Below are 26,933 nucleotides of genomic sequence, written 5' to 3' on the forward strand. Positions count from 1 at the left end.
CAGATATTAGGACAGTAATTCCTTTCCTTGCCTAAACTGCATAGCTCTAGCTGTCCTAAACTTTCAGACCACTACAAGGTGTTATCTGTTGGAAAAATAAAGAAGGATCTCTACAGCAAAGATTAAACTTATCTTGTGCAGTGTTGTGTTGCGGTTACCTGCTCCACAGAGTCCAGAAGGGCGTCTTCCTGTGTGCATCCAGTCTCTCTTCATCCTTTGAACCAGCCGCAGAGCCGTCATGGAGACCTCTCGACTCTTCTCACCAAATTCCAGCATTTGGGTGAAACGGGGAATATACAGACATGGGTCTGTAAAGAAGAAAAATTTAAATGTCCATAAGAGACATAGAGGCAAGATTCTATTACAACTTGAGAATCGCTTGTTTTGATTACTATCTCCAGGTCACATTTATAGGTTTAGGACCATCAAAGCACGACTCACATCTAGATTGACCTTTTTGCTAATAAGCTGTTCCTGATTATGTAGGAGTGGGAGGAGATTATGTGTTAACCATGTAGAGGTTGTAAATCTGTGATATGACAGGTGTGGGGCACTCAAATTACAATGTTTATGATCAATCATGAAAAAAAACTAAAACCAGAGCAAGTAAGTTAACAACTTGAGTTTGATACATCTGCCTATTAGGGCATTTATTTTTTGTCCCTTAAGGTTCATGGCAAGAAAAAAATGACAATTTATTTTAAAAATCTAGATATTACATCAACCACCCCCTCTTAATGACCTTAATTTAAAGTGCAACAAAATCCAAGTTATGAAAGATTAATGCAAAGCTATAAACAAGTAAAATATAACCGAGTAGCCATTTAAGAACATAAATTAATGAACTGATTTCACTGTTAGCTTTAGAACCCCCGAGTACCATCATAAAAGTTTTAAATAATCAAGATTTTCCATAACTTGAATGTTCGATAATAATTCAATTAATAGCATTGATTTATTTGCAAAAATATTTTTTTGTTATTTCATTGCATATCTGAAATTAATTAATAACCTGTATTTCTAGACATCACATAGTACAGATTTTAGGGTGAAGGGGGATAATTTACATTTTAAAAAGTATTACCAGTGCATTTCATTCATGTAACCTTTAGCACAACTTAGTCAGCTGAAATCACAGCCAACACAATTTTACAACAACAAAATTGTAGCAAGTGACTTTGGAGAATCGCTAGCCACATCAGCTGGTGAGTTCATGTTAATGGGTATTAGGAAACACCAGAGCAGGCAGCACCCTCTGTCTGGGGAAAAAGTAGAAAAGTAGGAACATGCCAACAAAAACTTATAAAGCAGCATTTGAGACTGGCACTAGCAGATATGTGCAGCTGCACAAATCTTTAAATGAGTGAGTGAGTGAGTGAGTGAGTGAGTGAGTGAGTGAGTGAGTGAGTGAGTGAGTGAGTGAGTGAGTGAGTGAGTGAGTGAGTGAGTGAGTGAGTGAGTGAGTGAGTGAGTGAGTGAGTGAGTGAGTGATTGAGTGAGTGAGTGAGTTTCTCGTAAATTATTTTCCCCCTGTGTGCATCAAAAGTTTTGAAATGGCCGAAGCAGAAATCCGTATTCTTCATAATGCTGATGAAGGTTCTCAGTCATCCAGGTCATAGTCATTCATCGGCTACCATCGCATGTTTCCAAGCGATACAAGGCGTTGTCTATATAAGACTCAACTCACTGCGGATCCAGACATTTGAATTGAGAAGGCTTCCTGGAGAGGTGGCGAAACGTCTTCAAATCTTGAAAACCAAAAATATTTTTCATAATGCAACATGAGCAACACATTCTATTATTTTGCCCTGTGTGCATCAATAGTTTTAAGTAGGCTCCGACTCCTAGTGACAGTGGCTTGAAATCTTTGCTGAAGTCGATGAGCATCCTATTCCTAGCCATGCTTTGAATGATATATTTACTGGTGAAATGAACTCGACTCCTTCTCTCTTTCTTTTCCCTTGACCTGTTGGCTTCCCAGAGCTGAGTTTAGTTTGTTTCAGCCTAGATTTCTTCATCTTGCCTCCATTTCCCAGATTCCACTACTGAAAACTGCTAGCCTATTCTATCTTGTGGAGTTCAGAGCGCGGCGGCTGACTTTCGCCGACAGAGCAGCATAATATAATAGAATGCAATGTTGCATGCAATTTATGCTCAGTTGTAAAGTAACGTGATTTTATAAGGTGATTGTGGACTTTTTTTTTTTTTTTAAGAAATGAGAAAACAAGTTGATCTTTACACCAATCAAAGTCAGAACAGTTTTCATCATATACTTTGACATTTCTCTGAATTAAAAATAATATAATTTCTTCCTGACTGTACTTCTTTATTATGATTATAGTTTTTTTTACCCCCTGACATATTTGTTTATCTATATGTTATTGTTGACTTTAAATGAAATAACTGGGCAGCCGGAAGAGGAGGAGGAGTTTTTACGGAAGCTTCAATATGATTGGTTCTCTGCCAGCTTTGAGCGTCAGAAGGGATCAGGAGGAGAAAATAAAGAAAAGCGAGAGCAGAGCTTAAAAAAAGCAGGACCAGAAACATTTTAAAGAGAAGCCGGATAACGCTGCGGCTTGGTGTTCGGTTACACGGAGGAGGAAAAACACAACAGGCAGAGTAAAGGAGGACTAGTGTTCGGATTAGTGGAGGATTAGGATAAATGAGGGGAAAGTCGGGATGAGCAGAACACTGGGAAAATGTTTTATGAAACCGAATGGGAAACATTAAACCGGATCTGGGTGGATTTATATATCCCTGCCTGTCGACCTGCCGCGGATGAGTTTTAAAGGAAGAAAGTAATCCAGTACATCAGACATCAACACGAAGATTGTTTGTGCCGATGCCAACGGCTCACTGTGGCTTCTTCCATCATGGCCGGATCATGAGGTGTTTAACTTATTTGTTACTGCTTCCAGAAACACTGAAAAAACCAAAGAAGCTCCAAGAGTCCTGCGAGATTCTCACTTTATCCTCTTCGAGCGCCCAGAAGGGAAACAAGACGACGAAGATGGCCGCGGAGTTGTTCTCCGCCGCCAATCCCGATAACACCGCCTCCGCCAATGGCACCGCGGTTCCGGTGGTGGAGAAAACCAACGCCGCGGTTTGTCCTGCCAGGAGCGGCGGCGCCGCCTTCAGCAGCACCGGCGGCTCCAGCAGCGCAGCCAGAGACCCGAGCAGCCCGCTGAACATCAGCAACAACAAGACGGATCCAGCCAGCAGCAGCGGCCACCCCACACTCAGAGAGAGGTAGCCCCTCCATTCATGTTAGACCATCAGGACATCCAGTTATATATGGAAAAACTATAGCTGTCACCCATGTTTAAAAATAAGCATTACTGGTTGATATTTAAGAACTGTTAAATATAAAGACCATAACTCTCATTTATTTGAATTAACTATGTTTAATTATGCATGTATAAGTATACTCCGGAAAAAGGAAGTGCCAAATATGGTCAACACTAAGCAGACAGTGAAGCCAACTAGTATTTGAGCCTTTTATATGTTCCACAATCCCAGGAGCATTTGTTAAACTTGCTTTTTTTTTTTTTTTAGGAATGCCTTGATGTTCAACAATGAGCTGATGGCTGATGTTCACTTTATTGTTGGGCCCCTGGGGGAATCCCAGAAAATACCAGCTCATAAGGTACAAATAATGGTGAAAGTTGCATCAAATTTTGTTGTTGGGATCAATATTTGCAGCCAATTTTCTGCCCTTTAATAAACAAAAGCCTGATCTGTTTGTCTCCTGCTTGTCCCAGTATGTTCTGGCTGTGGGAAGCTCCGTCTTCTGTGCCATGTTTTATGGCGATTTGGCCGGGGAAGAGTCTGAAATCTATATCCCAGATGTGGAACCTGCTGCTTTTCTAATTCTTCTAAAGTAAGCCAAACACCAACTCTCCTTACACGCCCAACCAGAGGCCCACATCACAAAGCTCAGTCAGTGTCACTTCAAACAGCATCATTACTCATCCGAAGCAAAGCGGAGGCAAAAGCCAGAGGGGTGGGAGTATAATTGCTATAATTGCTGGGTTTCTCTTTACTTCTAGTAAGTCCTAATTTTTCCCCTAAGCTTTAGCCCATTGCAGATATTAACTGCACTGATTACATCATATAATGTCAGATTGTGCATATTTAGTTTGGTAGTTTTAAATAGGACCGTATCACTGAGTACTGGTGACTTTTTCTATTATGCTTACAGAAATCAACACTTTCCTTTAGGATAAAATATTTTTTAATTACGTTGTAATACACTCTGGTGGACTTTCCTGAAGGAAAGGTAGAAAGTTATTTATTAGTCTTCAATTGTAATTGTCTTACGCTTGTTTTTGTGAAGTCGTTTTTTAACAATATAAGCTTGTTAGACACATAATTATGCATTTCAAAGATTTTTTTATGTGCATTCTGATTATTTTAACTTCTAGATGGGAAATTGAAGTCTTCTATTGTTTCTGTAAGCCGTTTAGCCTTTAATTCTGTTAATAAATGTTCATGTCAAAGATGACTAACAATCTAAGCAAAGCATTTTGATGGACATCTAAAGCTTAGTTTACACACTTGGAGCTTCTCTGCTCGACATGCAAACAGGGCAAAGTGACATTTCTGAGATTGCAATAAAGTCTAGGAAGCTTTGACAGCAGCTTTTAACTCCTCTTGTGTTTTTGGCTTCAGTCTCATCTTCCTGTAGTTTCTCTTTAATATTTAGGTCCAGTCACATTTTTTTAGCAACTTGTTTTCATCTAAGCCTTTCATTAAGGGACTTGGATAAAGGACTCAGCTTTTAGCAATGATCGTTTCTGGTCTACCTCTATGGAGGGGGATGAATGCTGAACAGCATCAGTCTTCCCCATGATAGACTATAGTATATATTATGTAATATACCTTAATAATGTACACTGCAATTCTGTATAATCAGAAGAATTTTTTTTGTTTAATATTTTGAATTTCTGGACATGTGCTACAGAGGAGATGGAAACATTTGTGAAACAGGCTCTGACGTGGCAAACATTGGCCTCCCATGACTGATCAGCTGCTTTCCCTGCCATTGGCCCACATCCAAACATTAGAAACTCTTTCTTGATGTCTCTGGGTGGCACGTACCATCACTAATACTAGCTTACATGATAAAGAAAATATAACTTCCTGGATTGAAAATATTCATAAAACTTTGCTCTATTATACATCCATGGTCCGAGCTAGTTTGAGTCCTTTACTTCCCGTTTTTGGCAGAAAAGCATAACCTAAATGTATAAATGCATCATCTTTCTGAATTTCTCCGTTAGATGCAAACATGCATAAATTTATGTTTTTTTCAATGTTTTTAAAAAAGTTTGCCCAAAATTAGATGAAAACACATCTGCTCTCAACAGTTCCCAACAGTGTAGCATAGCATCTTCTACTCTTTTAGCAGATCAAGTTGGCGCTCTGTTTGGCATACACGCCTAAAAATTATGGTGCAGAGTACGTCTGTCAACCATACTTTTCCTGAAGATTTTAGACATGCAGGCCAATATAATCAGATCTCAATAATGAATCAGCATTTTCAGTAGCTATAAGGTTTCTTTGTGTGATGAATAGGGGCGAGTATTGGCATGGGTGTTGTAATACGATACGCATCACAATACTTGGGTCATGATGCGATATTGCAAAGTCCCTATATATTGTGATATTTTTCCCAGCTTTGAAAATTAAATGCACAGATAAAAAAGAAAGTGCTACATAGGTTCATCAATTTGATCATTTAATTATTTTGGTATCCATGTTGTTTAGGGTTTGAGTCAGCCCACGTCTTCCACTGTGATTTGCCTTAAATACAGATAAGGGGGACTAAGGGGCTCCTCAGCCCTACCTGCCAGAGGGGCAGTGCAGTAGTAGCCCATTTCCCCCTCATTGTCAAATGTTTTATTTTTTAAAGTAGATATTATGAACTGAAAGATTGATATTATATTGGGCAGCCAAAAATCACGATATATAGCCAAAACGCCTTTTTCTCCAAACCCCTAGTGACGAGTTAAAAAAATCTAACACAAGTATTGAAAAATTGTTAAATTATTAAAATGTACCTTTTTTAATCCTATTTCTATGGCATTTCTTTATACAGATACCTGTACAGTGATGAGATTGATCTGGATGCGGACACGGTGCTGGCCACTCTGTACGCTGCCAAGAAGTACATCGTCCCAGCACTAGCCAAGGCCTGTGTCACCTTCCTGGAGACGAGCCTAGAGGCCAAGAATGCCTGTGTACTGCTCTCCCAAAGCTGCCTGTTCGAGGAGCCTGAGCTGACACAGCGCTGCTGGGAGGTTATCGATGCTCAGGCTGAGATGGCGCTGCGCTCAGATGGTTTCTGTGACATTGACCGACAGACACTGGAGCTCATCCTGCAGAGGGAAACACTCAACACAGAGGAGGTGGTTGTGTTTGAGGCAGTGATGAACTGGGCTGCGGCAGAATGCAGAAGAAGAGGTTTGGGGCCCAGCACCCACAACAAAAGAGACGTACTGGGCAGAGCGCTGTTTTTGGTCCGTATTCCCACCCTGAGTGTGGAAGAGTTTGCTAATACAGTGGCACAATCTGACATCCTGACTCTGAAAGAGACGCACAATGTCTTCCTGTGGTACACAGCATCCAAAAAGCCTGTGCTGGACTTCCCCTTGACGCCGAGGCAGGGCCTGTCCCCTCAGAGATGTCACCGCTTTCAGTCCTCTGCTTACCGCAGCAATCAGTGGCGCTACCGTGGCCGTTGTGACAGCATTCAGTTTGCAGTTGACAAGAGGATCTTCATCGCCGGTCTTGGAATGTACGGGTCAAGTGGTGGCAGGGCTGAATACAATGTTAAGATTGAGCTCAAGAGACAAGGCGCGGTCCTGGCGCAGAGCATCTCCAAGTTTGTGTCAGACGGCTCAAGTAGCACGTTCCCCGTGTGGTTTGACCATCCAGTGCAGGTAGAGCAGGACACGTTCTACACGGTGAGCGCTGTGCTGGACGGAAACGAGCTGAGCTACTTCGGTCAGGAGGGCATGACTGAGGTGCAGTGTGGGAAGGTGACATTTCAGTTTCAGTGCTCCTCGGATAGTACTAATGGGACAGGCGTGCAGGGAGGACAGATCCCAGAGCTGGTCTTCTATGCCTAAGCTGCTCCTTACTGCTGTTGTGGCCTTTTACCCTTCAAGCTAATGTAGCATTGAACCACTTTGTTAAAGTCACACTGAATGACGAGATTATCCTAAAAGCTACAGAAATGTTCTATTTAATTTAAGGTTATTTTTATTTAAGTGCTGATTTAAGGTTATTTGCTCTGCTTCTTGTGTCAACGGGCTGCATCTGCTGTGGAGATAAAGCTCATACTGTGCCTATATAATCGAGCTCAAGTCCAAACCTGGAAAGATTAAAGACGAAGTTTGAGGCTGGATGCAATGTTGTTCCTGTAGTTAAAGCATCAATACAAATAAGTTCTAATTAAAACTACAAAAAGATAAAAAAATAAATTGGTTTCCCATTCAGAGAACTACTTCAAGCATCTTTTCTTTTTGTAAAATAGATGCCAACTTAATGTGTTCTGTCGAAAAAAGGCTCATGGCCTGATGAAATAAAAGTTGACATGCGAACATCTTTGTACAGAAAGTGAAATGAGTTGGTTAGAATTGGATGAAGTGTTAATTCAGTATTTTATTTAAGGGGTTATAAAATCATTTTTTGAAGGATATGACTGTACACAATGCACGAGGCAGCAAACATGTAGAGATGTCGTGTCTCAAACCCTGAAGCATCAACTCTTTCCTGTGCTTTTTGCCTAGTTGGGAAAGTTGAGGTTAATTCTGTGTGGCTGTTACACAGAATTAACTAGACAGAAATAGGCATTTATGGTGACCATGGTATTAAAATATCTGAAACGTGAAATGTGGACATGTCCCCACCAACTTTGGCATGGAAGGGACAGTCCCCACCAATAATTTCCGCTTTTTTTTCCCCCTTGCCGCTGATTTACTTTACTTTGTTTTTTCCCTCGCTCTGCCTCTGCTCTCAAGTCCCTCCTCTTGAAATATCATGGGATCTGCCGCTTTGGGACATAATATTATTTGGGGTCGCTATTCACTGCGTACATGGAGGAGGAGAGACAGCAGCATTCAGTGAATTTTAACCAGCAGCTACTTCAATATATGTTTCAGTAAAAGTTAGGAGACGGGTTCGTTAAAAAAATTAGAGATGCCACCGAAAAATCAGTTTCTTACACATGTAGAGCTTTTTCAGTTAAAAAATGGCAACAGAGTTTACATTTATTTAAGTTAAAAAAGCTGGGCTTCTTAAAAGACCATTACTCAGAGTTACAGAAGATTAAAATTAACACATATCTGTTTTCTTTTTGAACAAAGAATCAGACTGCAGAGCTTCTAGAGATCCTGAAAATGTTTTTCTCTTGCATCATTATATTGGTAGACAGGTTCATAAATCTGTTTTTAAGACACAATTAGGGACAGCTGCAGATTTAAAGGTGAAACAGATTTACTGGCATATGCATCATGCAATAAAATACGTCCCCACATTTACAAGAAAAAATAAGCTATACTATAATAACCTTCAACATATCTTTTTGTCTTTTGTAGCTCAATGAGACTCAGAAATATCTGTGCAGCAACCCAGAGACAGACTCACAGGACACAGACTTCAAATTAAAATAGAACAAACCTACAAGAATAAAAGCATAAATAATAAAATATAAGTCTCTTAGAATGTACATATTAAAATTGTAGATTGTTGCATTCTTTGTAAGTAGGCAAACCTGCAAAATCAGCAAGGGGTCAAATGCTTATTTCCCCCACTTTATACATCATGTTATTGGTTCTTAGTATGATTCTTTCTTTTATTACATAGTAAAAACACTTAGTAGTTATCAGGGGTTGGCTGCTGCTTCGGATGTTATCGCATTAAGAGGTCGTTTTTTGCAGTTATCAGTCCCATTGAATAGTTTCAGATTGTGCCAGTAAGCTCAGTAGGTTGTTAACACAGAGTATATACTAACCTAAGGTAGTTCTTCCTCCCCCCCCTCCACTTAAAAGCCCTCTCCACTTAGAAAAATATGCACATGCACAACCCTGTACCCGTGTCCCTACCCAATCCATCCCAGAAGCACGATCAGTTCTGAACATGCGCCATCAGGTATTTTACACATGCGCATTCAGATATACATCCGGGTCGTCCTCGATTTTTTGATAAAAAGACCTAAATTACGTTTTCCCTCCCCAAAAATAGTGAGCGTACTAAAATATAATGTGTTAAAGGTTAATAATATATTTGCTGTGAAAATAAATGCCTTAAAATCCTGTTTTATCAGCCTTTAAATCTAGTCTTTTTGAGTTTTCGTTTTAATGTTATGCTATATAGTGCGGAATCTAAAGAAAGAAACAGCTGAAATGCAGATAAACATGGTTTAATCATATTTTGCCAGACTGCTCTGAGCATGTCTGATGATGTCAGAGAAGCAGTTTAACGAAGAAAATGTAAAAAGCATCAAATTTGTCTCAGATGTGTATTAGCATTCTTTAGTTAGTTAAGGATAGAATCATGATTACATTATTTATGGACACCTGGATGTGTATCTGTTCGCGCATGCGCAGGACTGATCGGGTAGTGAAAACCCGCTCCCAAGAGGGAATGCGTGTCAGAGCATGCACAAGCTCATTTCTCCACATGCACGCTGTTCAAAAGTTGCCTGAACGTCCGCCTTAACCCCTTAACCACTAGTGGGGACTATATAGTGGACCCTATAGCGAACTCAGTTAACCGACTATTCAGACAGATGATCACTGCTTTTTGCTCCCCGTCGGTCATGTAACACCTCCTCCTTCACTGCGTGGTGTCTGCGCCATCTTTGTTATTAGATGCCACTGTCGGGTCACATCGGTCCACTGTGACAGGAAATCTAATAATGCTTTGGGAGGAGAGCTCTCCGCACAAAGCATTCCGGGATATATCTGCCTCTTCTGAGACCTTTCTTTTTTTCCTCATACTCTTAGATCCATAGACACTTTTTCTTACGACGCTCGGGCATTTTCCAAGAACTACAGGGAGAAAGGTCTTCAATGATTGACTGAAACCCTAGCTCACCATATATATGCACCTGTGTGCATACTCAGAAAAAGACAGCTAACGGGACGAGCAGGTAGGACGGCCTTATGTAAACATATCCCTAGAATGATTGACACTTAGGAGGACCACTTATTTAGATGATCCACCTGGAAATAAAAGATAGTCCTCCATACCTTTAAAGTAATTTCAGTAGTTCTTCATGTACGTAAAAACAAATAAATAAAAATAAAATGATCTGCATGACAGAAAAAATAACTAAACCAAAAAAGAATAATAAAAAATCTCATATGCTGTCAACTGAGTTGTATAATCCTCTCCCTATATATATTGGGCTAGAAACAAGCCCACCCAACATCTGGACGAGAAACTCTGGTAGATTTGTATATTTTCGTCAAAAAACAGCTGTATGTCATTTTTTTGCACACTTAACATTTCTATAAGGAAAACAGAGAGAAAAAACAAATATCTTTCCCTCCAGATAACATTTTAGTAGCACTGAACAACACTGTTTCAGAGAAGGAGAAAGTAGAAAATAAGGTAAAAATCAATACCTATAGCTGGAGCATTGATGCAAAGCTCTCTGGACAGCAGGAGAAAGGTTTTTCCCAGCACCCAGACATTCACCTGTAAACAGAGACATTAAAAAGTTTTGATACCTGTTAGAGGAATGTGAACTTCCTTCTGCCAGATCCGTCTACCTGTCACAGAAGGTTGTACAAAACCAAGTCTAATAATTATTATAATTGGCTTTCAAAACACTCAAGGTCACTTTACAAAATTAAAATAAAATCCAATAAAATTCAAATCTTGTATTCTAGCCCTAAATAACCTCCAACTTCTCTCTCAATCTGCAGGATAATGATCCCTAGAATCTCAAAATAGAATGGGAGGCAGATCTTTTCGCCATCAGGCTCCTCTCCTATGGAACCAACTGCCAGTTTCAGTCCGTGAGGCAGACACCCTGTACTCTTTTAAGGCATTGTTTAAAACTTTCATTTTTTTAATAAAGCTTATAGTTAGAGTGGTTCATGTTATGCTGAGATATCTCTATTATTATGCTGCTATAGGCTTACACTGCTGGAGGACATAGAGACAATTTTTCATCATTTCGCCTCATTCCATCACTGCTCTTTAGTTCTGAATTATGTAATAGTTCAACTCCTGACTTTATGTTCTTATTTTTCTCATAGCAGCTACATCTGGCCCAGTAATGTTTAGCCATAACCCCATCCTGACGTGAGGCATATATAGGCTCAGCTTTTCTGTAACTGTACTATATGTACTCTTTCACCCCTCATGGTGCGTTCACACCAAATGCGTTTTCAGCCTCAAAAGCGTTTTAACACCGACATTTTGGACCCTGGTTCAAACTGTGGTCAAGTTGCTTTGACTCTTCAACGCTCTGCTTTCTGGTTGTTTATCGGCTGTGTTCTGTAGCTGCAAGCTAGAAAGCAGCTTGGCTTTATTTATTTCATGAGTTGGCAAAATACTTTTGACACGTTTTTAGTGAGAAAGACAACCTCCAAACATCATCTGTTCATCAGGATTATGATCCCAATAAAATATGTAGTTCTATCTAAGAGTGCCAGACCTCCAGCGTACCGCCGGTCAGCAGAGCTGGAAATCCCCGCTGGAAGCTCTCTGCAGCTGCCAGCTTGTTTGGGATTTTTCACTGCCTTTGGTAGTGGCTGGAGATGAAAATGAAGAATTTCTAGTTTTTTTATAAAAACTACAAGTTCCAGAATATACAGCTGAATATTTTTCATCAGCAGGTTTAACATTTTTAGTTAATTTGGGTATTTATAAACTGTTTCGCCATGGTTCATGAAAAATGTTTTAGTGCAGTAATAATGACCAGAGCTCTCCCTCTTTTCCTTGTACATAATACATTCTTTCAGCTTTTTTTTTTAAACCTTTGTAGTTTAACCCCTTTACATTGATTTATTTTTTATATGCAGACAGCTCTGCAGAAACAATAACAGCTTGCATGTAGTGTCTGTCTCCCCCCCAAAAAACTCAGCTTTTTTGATTGTTTTCTGAACTCCAGCATAGAACGGTCTGACGCTCAAATGCCAGAACATTGGAACTTTGGTTTTGGTCAAAGTGCCTTGTTAATGCATGCATGCTCGGTGTGAGAGATTGCTGTAGAGTCAAAGACACAATGATAGCAAATGTCCACTGTTGCCACATGCACATCCAGGAGGAGAGAGTGCTGTAAAGGCAATGGTTGTATGTTATCAGCTGTTTCCTTAGAAAACTTTTGACTAATCCCACTGCATGATGTGATTGAAACATCTCTGTGTATGGCCTTGAGAAAGCATGTGTTCTGAATTAGTGCTGTATAAACAAATTGAACTGAATTATAAATGACACAGTGCCATCAGAAGGAGAAAATGTTTTTTAACAGGAGGGTTTCAAGTCTGGATTTAAACAGGCATAGGTGTCAGTGTTCGGGATATCTAGCAGTCTAGAGTTCTACATTGCAAAAACGATCTAAAATTAGGTTTAAAAAAAAATCTTCATTGCATTTAGCCTCAATTTGAGCAGGTAAATAAGATTATTTGCCAATGGAATGAGTATTTTACTCTTGAAATAAGATAATTATATAATATGCACTTGAACTAAGATGATGCAGTTGTTTTCTTTTATTTTAAATGCCAATTGTCTTGATCCATTGGCAAAGTGTCTCACTTTTCTCTCCAATTCAAGAAAAAAAACTGACTTATTTTAAGAAAAAATTACTAATTGAGATTTCTTTTTTTGCAGTGTAGAGCTTAGAAACAGAGCAGGAGAAAGCTCTGCCTCCCCTAGAGATGAGAAAAAGGGGTAATGGTGGGCTCCATCAGCTATACTTAACAAATATTTTAAACTTTTTTTAAAAACTATTTGAACTCAAAACATTTTGAAACCGACAATTAAACAGAAGCCCACACTGTTTTAAAGCAATCTCTTCCAACCAAGCAAATGTATTCATAACATTAAGGAAAATTTGAAACTTTTTCCACTATAAATAGTATTTGAAACTTTCCACAGCAAAATCTGACAAGCATCATAACATAGGAGATTGTGAGTGGAGACGGGTTAAAATGGTCTACATTGGAACCTCCCATCACAGATGTTCCATTGTGTTTTAGGCTGCTGCCCGACCAGAAGGCTCTGCAGAAAATTCAACCCCCAACCCACCCACTTTTTATCTTAAGGGGCATTCTGATAGATGCTGTTGAATAGCAAAGGCATGGAACCGCACAAGTGTTACTTCCAGTATTGAACCCAAAATTAAGACTTGGGTTGGGGGTGTTGGCTAAAGCAGAAGGCAGCAAACGCTAGAGAGTCAGGTCATGACCTTAAGTAAAAGCTCTTCCATTCCTGGAAATACACCCTGCCCAGAGCTGAAGGAGGGCCAGGCACCCGAGAGGACTTAGCTGGGATGGACCCCCCCTCCCCAGTTAGGAATCTACACTTAAACTAAAAATATGGAAGAGAAAGCAGAACAAGAGAGAAGTTGAAATAACTAACTATAGAGTAGAAATCCAAAAAAATATAAGGTTCATTTTTCTTGTCTAACTTTTTTTGGCCTTTCCTCAAGTGAACAAACAGACTAGTTAATTTATAGAAATATTCACATTTGCCCTTTAAAAAACTGATGATTTATGTTATCGTCAGTAAACCCTGGTAGGACAAGTTATGTGCAGTTTGTTCTTGTGCTTTCATAAAGCAAATCGTACCAGTGGACTTCTAAAATACAAAGATGACTGGGTCTGGGTGTTTTTTTGTTTTGTTTTTTTTTTAAATCGATGAAAGCTGTTTAAATAGAACAGGTAAAACCGCAAATTTAAAGCACACAACAAACAGCAAAACCACGGATTTAAAAAGTGAAATACGTTTGATGCGACTGAAAGTGAGCGATCATGCCCACACAGCCTTCTGCAGCTAGCATAGGTACATATTGCCATTTTAATTCTCTCCCTGGAGACACTTGTTGTGGTTCTTCTTAGCAGCACAAGTGAAGAAGCTAATCGTATGTGACCCAACCTTGTGAACCGTGTCCACATTAGTGGGCATCTTCAAAAAGACTGAGAGCTGTCCGAGTGCTGGGGGAAGGTTGTTCTGGCATTAGCTCCTTTTCTTTTACTGGGGGATTGGGCCATTCAGGGGAGGCAGCACAGCAGAGGTAGCAGCTGGTTGGTGGTTTATACAATAGAAGTGTGACCACTCAGCTCATCTCTGACCTCAGGTTTTGTTAAAAAAGAGGTCCTGCAGTGACTTTTAGCCATTATTCTGCAGCAGCATATGTGATCATCTAAACATTAACAAGCAGATTCTAAACTCAGCATACTCTGCCCTATTCCTGGTATCTAGTAAAATCTCCCTTTTGGACAATGTGCATGCAACTCAACCCTAGGTGAGAGATAGACTTTGATGGGCAAGAGTGGAGGATAAAACAAAAAATGGCATTGTGGCACACGCTTCAACTCCAGAAAATACCACCACCTCCTCCTTAGGCTGAGTCTGGATGAGAGTCGCTTTCAGCAGTACTTCCAACTATCCCTGACCTGGCTCAGCATCCCGCTTTCCTGCATTGGGGGACGAATCACCTGAACAACAGAGGGTTAGGTGAGGCGGCATTCTGGTGCTCAGAGAGGAGCAGCATGGAATCAGTGCAAGAACACTAGCAGAGAAAAGAACATAACAGAGGACAGACTGCCTAACGTCTTGCACTAGGTAACTACAGCGGGAGATCAGGAGATCCCTCAGAGGAATCAGCGCTCTAATAGACAGATCATTGGCCAAGTAAGCCAAAATTGTGCAGTTTGCCTTGCTTAAATCGCCATCATTGCCTCGCCCAGCTTAAATTCACTCCAGATCCACCCTCTACATAGAGATAACATGGGAATCCTTCGCTCATACTGCGAAAATCGCATTCAGTATGAACACAACTTCAAAGAACATATGCTACTATTTTATGACATGTGCCCAGTTTGGTTGTTGAGCAGGCTTTTAGCTCACATCTCACGAATCGCAAGAGTTGCATCCTATGGGTCATATATGCCGTGACACAGCACAGACAATTAGAAGGAACATTATTTTGATGATCCACCCGGAAAAAGAACATCCTCTGCTCCACTATACCTTTAAGCAAATGTCCACACATGTGGGGACATTTTCTCAAATGAAGAACACACCTCAAAAAAAAGACTCAGTGGAGGTTGATATCAGCTGATATCTGAAAGGCATTTCTGATGCAGGCCAGTCATTTACATAAAGAAAGAATTATCAAGTGGCTTGGGTGTGGATCCACTGGCCCACAGCTGCCCAAACATCCAAGCCTGGCCACAAAAAAAAAAATAAAAAATCTACCACCAGTCTCCAAATACCAGGGTGTGCAGTCTGGGGGAGGGGTAGCCAGCTACTGCAGGACAGCTGGGAGCATAAAATAAAAGCCCCTGACCAGCTGTGACTCAAAGCAATGTTTCATTATGACCACACCACACCACCCACTCACTGCAATTCAGCTGCCATAAAACATGTAGACTAATGGGGGATTCTATATTTATCACGCAGAGGACTCTGGTTTAATTATACAGAACAGATGTGAGGCCAAGGGGTGAGAAAAATCTGCTTTTATATAAGCTATATTTAGGGATCAGGAGCAGCTTTGATTTAGTTTCTGAGCCATGGTTGGCCTTCAAAGTAAAAGGGGGCAACAGGTTTTAAAATGCAATTCATTAATAGAATGGATTGTTATAGAGTATATGTGCAGCATTATCAGTTTAAAAATAGTTTAGACTGAAAGAAAAAAGTTTGACATTTTAACCTCAGTAAGAAAATGTCCCACACAGCATTCAGTGTCACCAAAAATATTTTCAGATTAAAAAATGATTTTTAAAGCTAACTTCATCTCCTGATCTTAGACTGTACACAATTAACTATAGCCAATTACTGAGCCTAGCTCAGTATTAACAGTCACGACCAGTTCTTCTAAATAAATGCGTCTGTCAAAGTTGGCAAAAAGATCTCCAAATGAAAATCATGTCCCCGTCTATAGCAAGGGCCATTTTGCATAAACCAAGACTCTTATGAAGTTTATTTGGCTCTCTGCCAAATTAATTACAATGAAAACATTTTAACAGAACCTGCCAGTTCAATCATCATGAGGAGACAGAAGAATATATTTCTTCTCTTCAGCAAAATTCTTTCAGGAAGTGCTTACCTAAAAAGCTTAGGATCACCAGGGATATGCAGGATGACAACAAGCTGAAGCACAACAGCAGGTTCACAAATAAATGGTAATGAAGGCCTAACCAAAGCCCAGTCCTGTTCCGCGATGCTGTGGCATGCCCGGATATGCCAGTTATAGTCGTGCTTTGGTGGTGCCTGAGCAAGAACTGCAGATATTTATAGTTAAGCCATAAGATGGTCCAATATTTTGCAAAAAAACAGGTGACAGTGCACCACAAAACCAGTGGAGAGAAGAAACTCTTCACACACACACCAAAAATGGATGTTACCAATCTGAAACATTATACCTCAACTTAATCATGCTTCTTACAAAGTTTTAGACTCAGTCAAACCACGAACAGGGAACCATATTGACAGCTGTGTAAAAATCAAAAGTCTGTAAAACTTCAGATACTAAATAAAGCGTGTAATCTAACTTTATAAGTCACATTGTCTATTCTCTCTCACCATTTTTTTCCCCTCCAAGTCTTCATTTCGTTCTCAAAGTAATGATTTATATTTGTGAAAACTGTCTAATTCATAAAGAATGGAGCAGGAAGTCCACACAGTTACAGACCAATAGTTCTAAGGCTGAGGACACAGCAACGGCGTCATGGCAAGAAGAAACAGTATACTCGCACAGAGTTCAATCTGTTGGGTATAAACCAGGCATAAAAGAAACCAGTTTCTTTTGAAAAGTGTCCAATACAGCTAAATTACAATTAGCTTCAGTTCTATTTGCCAAGTTTGTGAGCACAAACTCTTTGGACATCATCCCTGCAAAAAAAAAAAAAAGCTGGGATCTGTCGAACCAAAACCATGATCAAAACCATTCGGGTTTGGACTAAAGAGGACAGGAACACTGAACACACAGACTGGGGAGTGTTCAAAGGGTGCAGCTCTGGAGGAATACACAACGTCTGTTATTCTATATATTCACTTTTGCAGTAGTGCAGTTCTGAGAGGTGGATCATCCAGGATTAGAAAGTAAGAATCCTGTGCAGAGAATAGTTCTATTTACATTTCCACAACACAACCTAGGTGCAAATCACCTGGCTAAGTGATAAAGATGAAGAAAAACTGAAAGAGGGTATCTGGCCTTTAGTTCTTCCATATACGCTGGCACTAAAGCTCCACCACCTTGCCTTATCTGCACTCATTTGCTACTGGAACAGTGTTCTTGTTGCCAACGGGCCCACGTGGTGAGGAAGGGACAATTATTACCTGCCTTAACTCATATTTGTAGTCACAGAGGACTACAGGGGAACTAAACAAGCTCCTCAGTAGATACATAGAGAGAAGTTGGAGTGTGTGAACAGTATCAGGTTCCTTGGCATTCAGAGGTCCTCCAACCTCTCCTGGACTGAGAGCACCTTCAACCTGTAGAATAAGGGCCAACAGCAGCTCTTTTCCTCTGAGAACTGAATTGGACTGGACACTACTCACCTCCTTGCAAGCTTTTACTAAAAACATCCTGTGTAGACAAAATGACAAAGTGTGTCTAGTCTAAGTAAGCATGATTGTGCGTCAAGGCTGAAAAATACTCGCATGTTGGGTTTTCTTGCTGGTTTTGCAAACCTTTTTACTCAGACACCCCACATTGACTGAATTACAGGCTCTGACCAGGAGATGATGCTTCTCTTTGGATCTTAATGTCCACAATTCTTGACAGAAAGAATATTTTAGTACAAATATTGATGTTTAAAAAGGAATTTTGGGGACCAGCCAAGGGCGAATCAAGGAAAGTGGGGAAATTTTTAATGGCTACAACTGGCTCCCTTGGGGAGCAGTGGGCTGCCATTGTACAGTGCCTGGGAAGTAGTGTGGGGTTAAAGGTCTTGCTCAGAAACCATGAGTGGAGGATGTGGGGATCGAACCAGATACTTGCAACCTTCTCAGAGCACAGGCGCACTGCTCTAACCCACTAGGCCAGCACTCCCCAACGGGCAGTTATTTCAGACTTTATGTTGTATGTGATGGAAGTCCAATAACCTCACCCCTGTTTGCTGTTTTCAGTCAATTAATGAACAGTAACAACACTGCATTTAAACACACTGTTCCACTGGAAACTTCTGCACCATTTGATGTGGGTAAAGACAATCTTGTTCATACTCCAAAATTAGGCTGGCACACACTGTAAGGGCCAATTCAGAGGCGTGCGACTTTGCAGCGAGGCTGCACGAAAGTGGCAAAGCATACGGGCGATCACAGACTACAACACACCCTCCATCCGGTGGGTGTACCTGATGCGGACTTCCTAAATGGACTAAACAGCTTCTTAGGAAGGTTTGAGGCACTAAACAGCATTTAGACAGTAAAAGCTGTTCCCCATCAGGGAGTGGAGGCACTTGACACAGCGGACACGTGGAATGACCAAGGCCCCGATAAAATACCTGGGCGGATGTTCAAGGAGTGTGCGGTCAGCTGGTTGGCGTCCTCACAGACACCTTTAACACATAGCCAAACCAAGACATAGTGCCAACATGCTTTAAGTCTGCCTCCATCATTCCGGTCCCAAAGAAGCCTCAAATCACCTTATTTAATGACAACTGATCTGTTGCACTGACTCCAATCATGACGAAGTGCTTCAAAAGGAAGGTAAAAGAACACATCTCCAGACTATCCCCAGATTTCGTCCTGTGCCAGTTTATCTACCGATGGTGCTGCTCTGAGGACGCCATCTCCTCCGTTCTTCACCTGAGCCTATCACACCTGGAGAAGAAGAATGCCCACGTGCAGATGATGTTCCTTGACTTCAGTTCAGCTTTCAACACCATCATCCCACAGCATCTGATCTGTTGCCTTGGTGAGCCAAGGACTTGTTCCACTAATTAAAAAGGTTCATAAGCCAGCTTAAATTCTTAATAAAAGTCTGAACTATTTAAATGTTTTTTAACATCATATTCCTCTCCCCAATGACCAATAGGGTAAGTCATACCACAGATGATATTGTATGGCTATATTTTTACATGCTTATTGGTTTTATAAAGCTGAACTTTGTAGGTGTACCAAACCAACAAAGTTTGGATATTTTTGGATATTTTGTGTTATACATTTTTAGTATGGATCCCAGGCATTACTTATTGTAAATTAAAGCCCTGATGAAAATGCTGAATTTTTCAAAAGACGGACAGAAAGTTGCCCAAAATCCCAGCCACCCAGGCAATGCATCATCAGTCTAACTGTTATCAAGATAATGATTGAAGAACAAAGCTGTGAGGGCAAGAGTCAGACATGGTCATTTCATCATTAAGCTGCCTGGGGGACAGTGTGATAGGCTTCCCTTAAGATTGTGTAGCACCTCCATTGTGTTTGTGTCTGGCTGGATGCTTGATATGATGTCTGTACATTGCAAGTTTATTAAAGCAGGGTTGTTGGAGTTTATTTTTTTACCACGATCCTCGGACCCACTGTACTGCACATTTAAGGTGTTCCCCTGCTTTACACACCTGACTTATATCAATTTGTGATTCACAGACTTCTGCGGCACTTAATTGCTGCTGAGGAGTAAATACAATCCTTTTAATGAGGTGTGCTGAAGCATAGCAATTCCAATTAAATAAATTTTAAATTTGTTTAAAAGAAGTTTCAGACTGATTGCCAGCTGTCGCAATATTGAGTGGCGAGTCTGGTGAGACAACAGATCTATCAGGGAATTTAGTTCTTCCAATAAGAAAAGTCGTTTAAAGGTAGCCAGGATCTTTTTAATTTCATGGATGAATTCAGAAATATAAGTATAGTTATTGTTTATTTAATTGAACAATCTTTTTCCAATATAAATCTTGTGATTTTAACCAAATGACAGAAATATCAAAAACTGATAGGAAGGTAAATAATTTGTGTTTATAACATACCTGAACAATGTCACTGAGATCCAGCAGCATGTCTCAGAAAAAAAAGTCAAGGAAAACAAAGTGAAACATAGAAGAGAAGAACTGATGTGCCATTTTAAACATTCATATTTCTTTTACAAATATTTTAGGTAATTTTCAGATGCATAACTTTCATTTGTTGTATATATGCTGTGCTCCCAACATGCTAAAATTCTTCATGTTCAGGATATAAACGATAATTGTTATATAACAAAGATGTAACCACAATAAAAAAAAAATAAAAAGGTTAGAAAATATAAAAGGTGGTATTGGAGCAGGGTCTTATACCTTCCCTAATAAGGTCTATCATCCTCAAGGAAAAGCCCATATATGATAGGAAAAAAATATTCCCAGGTCCCAAATAGAGGCGTTTCAAACTTGTGGAACAAGGAGTATTAAGCTTCCCTAGATTAAGAGCTTTATGTATGGAATACTTCCTGCACATCTTCCATGCTAAATTAATGATAAATTAGTGCCTTATCCTTTTACACTCAACGAGAACTTTCCAAATATGTGTAACAAGAACAAGTTTGACAAAATAAGGGTTCAACCAAGTGTATTTCTTTTCCCTAGGGTCTCTGTCTTGTAAAACCCAATTTGAGCTTTTACCCATATTATAACACTACATTAAAAATTATGCAAAAAGTGGTATTTTTTTATTTTTTTTTTCATGCATGTAATTTAACTGCATCCTCTGAGCATGAGCCAGTCCCTTTACTTTAAAATTAGTTCAAAAAGAAATGCAGCCGCCTTTTCCCTTGTCTCCCTACAAGAACCCACTACTTTGACTGTGCTGCACCTGCCCAGTAAACAAACGAACACATTCTCCCATCAGCAAGTGGTGATATGAAGCACAACTCGATCATTTCTGCTCAAATTTGAGACGAAGTGGCTTTTTTTTAGCAGCTACTCTGCACAGTGACAGCAACTGTTACTTTGAGATGACAACTAATGAAGTGGGAGACAGCAACAGGTTTAATAATCTGAGCTAAAAATGTTACTTTAAATACACATCAGACTGTCTACACCTCAGTTAAAATGTTAAATGTCAACATTGCCAAAGACAAAAAGACAAGTAACACCTTTTTAGAAGGGTTATACTTAAGCAATTTTTCTAATTATTTGAAAATAATTGTGTTCTTTTTAATTGGATTTAAATGAACCAAAAGGAAAATTTCCAGTGACTGGAGCAGATCAAAGATTTAAAACTTCAGCTTGAAAAAAAAAAAAAAAACAGCAATTTAGCATAAACCCCTCTGCCTTTGCATGCTAGTAGGAGGGCTGTGCTTTGGACTCATATCTGCAACTAGAAGACCTGGGTTCTCTAGTTGCAAACATTAAATTGGACAGACATCTTTTTGTAAACCCGGAAATTTACAGGTAAAATATGGCAATTTCTTTGAAATAACCTAAAGACCAACTCAAAAAAAATTGAGAAAGGTTGTGATCAGACCATATAGGACCTTAGAGTGTAATTAAATGACCCCAAAATATTGTTTGAAGATGAATATAGGGAACAGCTTCACAAAGTTACTAAACTTCGTTCTATCTGCAATAATATCTGATTGCTTTGTACAAGCCTTAAAGCTTTAAATATTTTATGAATATATAATGAATCTAATTGTGTTTTGGAGTAATATTTTTTGCCATGAGCCTCTGGACATCTCATCTCATGAGGGCTCATCTGGCTCAGACATTTGGTTGCCACGGTTACATTGTCTCGGTGCACCTGTCTCCAGGGTTTCAGGCTAGATTAACGAGGCTCCTCTTAACAGGGCCTCACAAAAGAGGTGGCAGCAGTGCAGATGAAACAGAAAAGATAATCCTGACAGATGCCATCTGGAGATCGACAAGTTGTAGGGAAAACAAAAAAGAAAGAAGATCCTTTAGTCTTTGTCTATTGGACAAAAAAAAAAAAAAAAAAAAACAGTGGCTGGAATTTAAGACAATATATTGGGCGGTGAATTTACAGATGTTTTTCCATGGCGTCAACCTGTCCAATAATAGATTTGGATTTTTTCTTTCGGCAATCAAAATGGAAAAAAAGCAATCCTTCAAAATAAGTATTTAATGACCATTAAAAAAGACAATAAAGGGTTCACCAACCAAAGACGATTCTATTATTATAAAGCAATGCATTCCAGGTTTGAAGAGTATGAGTGTTGCAGTTTCTGAGCTAAACCAGCTGGGATGCGATCAAAAAAAAAAAATGCATTAAAATCGTCATTTACTGACCTTTTAAAATATCATATAATACGTACACACAAAAAACAGAGGTCAAATCCTACAAATCCTGTGAAAACACTGAACTGCTGCAAAGAGTTAAGGATAAGCAGCAAAGAATAGCTTCACTAAAGCCTCTTTTCCACTTAAAATAGCATTTTAACGCATATTTTTCAAACATGGGTCAACCTCCTAACAATCGGCATTTGGTTCCCTTCCCACTGGCAAAAAAAGCTGGGTCTAACTCCAAGCTGGCAAGGTGAATGGCCTCCGTCCCCCTGCCGCTGCATGTTTGGTAATGCCATCATCGCGCAGGGTAAGCGTTGATGATGTCCCCAGGGTGTAGTCAGTGTGCTTTATAGTTTCGCTCCATTATCTGTACCAATCCCTCTTACTAGCGCCACGCCATGTTTATCGAATGGAAACAGAGTTCTTTCGGCTTGCACACAGCTCACAGTGAAGGCAATAGAAGGCATTTCTGCGAGCCCCGCAGGTAACTCACCACTCCGCATTTCAGATGCAGTGTTTACACCCAGGACCGCATCATCAAATAGGAGGAGCTTCAGCTGCGTGAAGCTGAAACCCCAGTGACAAAGAAAAACAGCATCTCCATAGTGTGACTGCTTTATAGCATTTAAAGCACTTTGCTTGAGCCCAAATAACTTTCACTGCAGTGAGAAAATTTAAATAATTTTTACGCTGAGGTTTTGAAAAATGAAGTCATATGAAACATTTATTTTGTCCATCCAATTCATCCATTTTCTTCCACCTATCTGGTGCCGGGTCACTGAGGCAGCAGTCTAAGCAAAAATGCCCAGACTTCCCGGGCCACACACACTCCCTCCAGCTGCTCTGGGGGGACCCTGTGGCGACACCAGGCCAGCTCAGAGACACCCCTTCAGAATGTCCTGGGCCTTCCACCAGGCCTCCTCCCAATGGGACATGCCTGGAACACCTCCTGAGGGAGGCAACCAGGAGGCATCTGAAACAGTTGCCCGAGCCACCTCAGTGGGCTCCTTTGGACGTGGAGGAGCAACGACTCTACTCCGAGCTCCTCCCGGGTAACTGAGCTCCTCACTCAATCTCGCAGGTGTAGTGACCAATAGCACTGTAATCAGTGAAAAATAATCATTTTCTAAACAAAGTTGCATAATATATTTAGTGAAAACCTAGGTTTGGATAACAGCTGACTGACTGAACAAGACTCCTACCTAAAGTCTGGAGCACTTGTACAATTAGTTTGTACCCCAAAGAATATTAGACATAGGAGAAAAGTAGTGAATGCAGCATTCCCCCCCACCCCCCCACCCCCCCCACCCCCCACCCTCCCCCACCCCTGAATCACTCGTACTAATGATTCAAGAACCAATTTGTTCCTACGAAGACTTCTTGCATGCGACCCATTAATTATAATGGCCGGGCATCTGCTGCTGGTTACAGAACAAACTCCTGCATCCTGCGCCACAGTCGCCCCATTACTGATCTACTACTTTCTGGTGGCTTTGTTAGACTTCCTGCATTTATAAAATGATTGAAAACATACAGGTGCATTGCCGCTGCAGAACTATCCCGGTGGGATCAACCTTGAAATGAACGTTTGGATTGCAAAATGTCCATTCTCTCCACTAAGCCCTTGTCATCCCAAAAATGACAGCCACCTATATAGAAAAGACTGTTCCTCAGACTGCTCTCATTAAATTTCAGCTGTATCAAGTGTTTTAGCGGGAAGAGCTGCAGAACATAAATGCTCCAGAAAGTGTTGGGGGGTTTTATTTGGCTGTTTGTAGTCATTAAATCTGATTCCAGGTGAGACCCATGCCTCCTTCCCCTTTGTCCTGATAATCTCTATGGCAACGTTACCCGGCTTTGAAAAAAAAGCAAGATATTGCAGCTATTTTTACCTGAAGCACTACCCCCCCAAACATGCATGGACAGATAGGCTTGTGGAAACATACCCATACAAACACACCACCACAAACAGAAGCTGAGACAACAGTGCAGCAGGAAAGGCATAAAACAGCATGTCTGCCTCCCTTTCATTAGACGGGGAAAAAAACTGTGCTTTGCAGTCATCCTCACAGGCAAGGGATGTTAGGAGTAAAAATAAACAGAAGTGAAGCAGGTCCAATTCACTAAAAGATTTGCTTTAAAAAAAATAGAGTCCAAAAATATCAGGAGCTTGAAGGAGCTTGAGTGATAACCATGACCAACATCATAGATCCATCAAACTGTAAAACAATCTGTCTGTCATCAAAAAGCCAGGCTGCATATTCTCATTAAAATCACATCAAACTAAAGTAAGAGTCTGATAACCAATGAGCAGATATACACTGCGCAGCTCCTAAAGATGCACTCAAAGATCTCATTCCAAAAAAGTAAAAAAAAAAAAAAAAAAAACACAATCCACAGGACTTTTTTTCCAAGTTTGAGGAACGTTTTGCTTCTTTTTCAATTCAAAATTTCAGAAATGGCGTCGAGTTTGAGACTTTATACCAGGCATCCCGAAAGTCGGTCCTTGAGAGCTGCTGTCCTGCAGGTTTTAGAGGTCTCCCTGCTTTGGCACAGCTGATTATGATGATTGGATTGAAGTGAAGCAGCAGCCTGTTAATCAGCTTTCAATTAAAATTAGCTGTGTTGGAGCAGGGAAACTTTGAGGACCGACTTTGGGGATGCCTGCTTTATACAGTAGCCAAAAAAATCCTAGTTTGTATAAAGCCTCGAACATTTAGAATTGAAAACGCTTCCTGGATGGGAAGCAAAACATGTTCAAACTTGGAAACAAAGGCCAGTGGATTATTTTTTTTAACTTTTTTGGAAATGACTTTGACCTGGATGACCGAGAATCTTCACCAGCATCCAAGATCTCTGTTTGACCTACAGAGATATTTGATCAGTTAGTCACAAACTAAACACGTGAAGTTGTCCCTGCTCGCTGTACTGAACACAAACAGATATTACTGTGGGCAAAAAGAGCACTTTTTAAATCGAGGTGATGATAAATACAGGACATTAGCTCAATGAAACCAATTATCTTCCATCAATTAAAAAAATTTTTTTTTTTTTGGTATGTTTTTTATAAGAACCATTTAGGTGAAAGTTTCTTTGCTTTTACAGCAATAGTCTGATGTTTAGTTAATATTAATCCTCCTAATTCTTGCATACATTACTGTATGCAGCTTGTAATTTCTCCTTCCCCAACTTCCTTACCCTGAGATGGAAGGAAATGCAATGCTGCAGCCATTAAACATCAACTACAACCTTATATGCTAATTGTTACGCAGAATATACTCGCCTAACCCACTTGAATTAAAGAGATAACAAAAAAAGAGCCAGAGATCATAGTAGAAAGGATACGGGGGGTTCCCTCTGTGCGGCAGACCAGGTAGATACAGGCAGCAATGACATGGATGGCCTTGCGACCACGGGTCAAGCTTTTATTGAGGGCAATCTTGTAGAAGTTGAAGGCCGTGTCCAAGCAGTGCTGGTTCATCTGTAGCTGGTGACCGAGGGTGTAAATGTGGTGTTTTGCTGAAACAACAAAAGAACAGACTCATCACTCAGGAAGTACTTCAGATCAGATCCACAATACTGAGAAAGGGCTGAATAATTTCACTATAAGGTTGCAAATACTTTCCCTTTTTTTTTCAAAATAAGAGCGTTCACAATCAGTTGGTGATGATTTATATTTCAACTGCCAATGTAATATTTATCTAGTTGAACAGTCTCACAATAGCAGATTCTCACATCAGAGAGATTGTTCAAAATGCTACCAGTCTGAGTGATGGAAGCACAGAGGAGATAAAGTGTAATAAAGAAACATCACAGCTAGTGCAATATTTATTTACTAGTATCCTGATTGCAAGATTATTTTGATACTGTGCACCCATACTACAGCCAGGGGTGGATTTAGGTAATTTAGGGACCTAGGCAAAATTAGGCAGGGGGGCCTTTGAATTGAGACAACACTTAAAACAGACCCATTATATAAACACAGAAATTTTAATAAAATAGACATACATTATTTGTTCTATGTTTTGTTACTCTTTTCTTGTCGCTTTTATTGTTTTCCTCTCTATGTTTTGTACTCCGCTGACTTTTCATGCTGTCTCAAAAGGAGTGAAAGAGTTTTTCCAAGCACAAAGCTCACTTAGCTGATTGCTCCTTCATGTGTTTCCAAAAAGGGAACAGAAAAAGTAAATAACAGTCCTTATTTTCACTGTAGATAAGCCATGATCTTCTCTTCTGTTCTCCATTTTTCACTTGTATGAAATAACAGCTGCATGAATCACAGGATAGAGGAGAGCAGGAGGCGGGGTTACCAATCCACTTGCTCTAGATAGCAGAGTTCGCTGCTTTTATAGGTTGTCGCCAAAATCTCCAGTAGCAGTAAAAAGTCAGATTTGGCAATAGACACCAAATGGAGCGACAAAAGCACTAAGTGGGCAACACTGCTCTTTGCATCGTGTTCAAATGTTTTGTTGCTGTCTGTTTGGACCTTTCTGAACATCTGCAGCAAATGGACTGATCCAATGT

General features: G+C 40.1%; 2 protein-coding genes across 4 annotated transcripts in view; one reads left to right on the forward strand and one right to left on the reverse strand.

Annotated features, from left to right (window-relative positions):
* The window catches only part of LOC119776007 (transcription factor IIIB 90 kDa subunit-like), a 79,812-nt gene that overhangs the window by 28,464 nt on the left and 24,415 nt on the right, over window positions 1-26,933 (reverse strand). The window contains exons 4-7 of the mRNA XM_038274201.1: window positions 25,755-25,928; window positions 20,160-20,191; window positions 10,638-10,710; window positions 159-308 (exon numbers count right to left, since the gene is read on the reverse strand). Coding sequence (XP_038130129.1) covers window positions 159-308; window positions 10,638-10,710; window positions 20,160-20,191; window positions 25,755-25,928 — 429 coding nt within the window. The remainder of the gene's footprint in view (window positions 1-158; window positions 309-10,637; window positions 10,711-20,159; window positions 20,192-25,754; window positions 25,929-26,933) is intronic.
* LOC119776013 (BTB/POZ domain-containing protein 6-B-like) lies at window positions 2,456-7,607 on the forward strand. 3 transcript variants are annotated; one of them, XM_038274222.1, is made up of 5 exons: window positions 2,457-2,798; window positions 2,919-3,249; window positions 3,556-3,646; window positions 3,762-3,880; window positions 6,101-7,607. In XM_038274222.1, the coding sequence occupies exons 2-5, from the start codon at window positions 3,011-3,013 to the stop codon at window positions 7,131-7,133; spliced, it is 1,482 nt and encodes a 493-aa protein (XP_038130150.1). In that variant the 5' UTR covers window positions 2,457-2,798; window positions 2,919-3,010; the 3' UTR covers window positions 7,134-7,607. The 3 variants fall into 3 exon arrangements, with proteins under 3 accessions (XP_038130142.1, XP_038130158.1, XP_038130150.1); XM_038274214.1 differs by having other exon boundaries at window positions 2,456-3,249; XM_038274230.1 differs by lacking the exons at window positions 3,556-3,646; window positions 3,762-3,880 and having other exon boundaries at window positions 2,456-3,249.

This window comes from Cyprinodon tularosa, unplaced genomic scaffold, assembly GCF_016077235.1.
Source record: "Cyprinodon tularosa strain WSP-4 unplaced genomic scaffold, ASM1607723v1 ctg120, whole genome shotgun sequence".
NCBI lineage: Eukaryota > Metazoa > Chordata > Actinopteri > Cyprinodontiformes > Cyprinodontidae > Cyprinodon > Cyprinodon tularosa.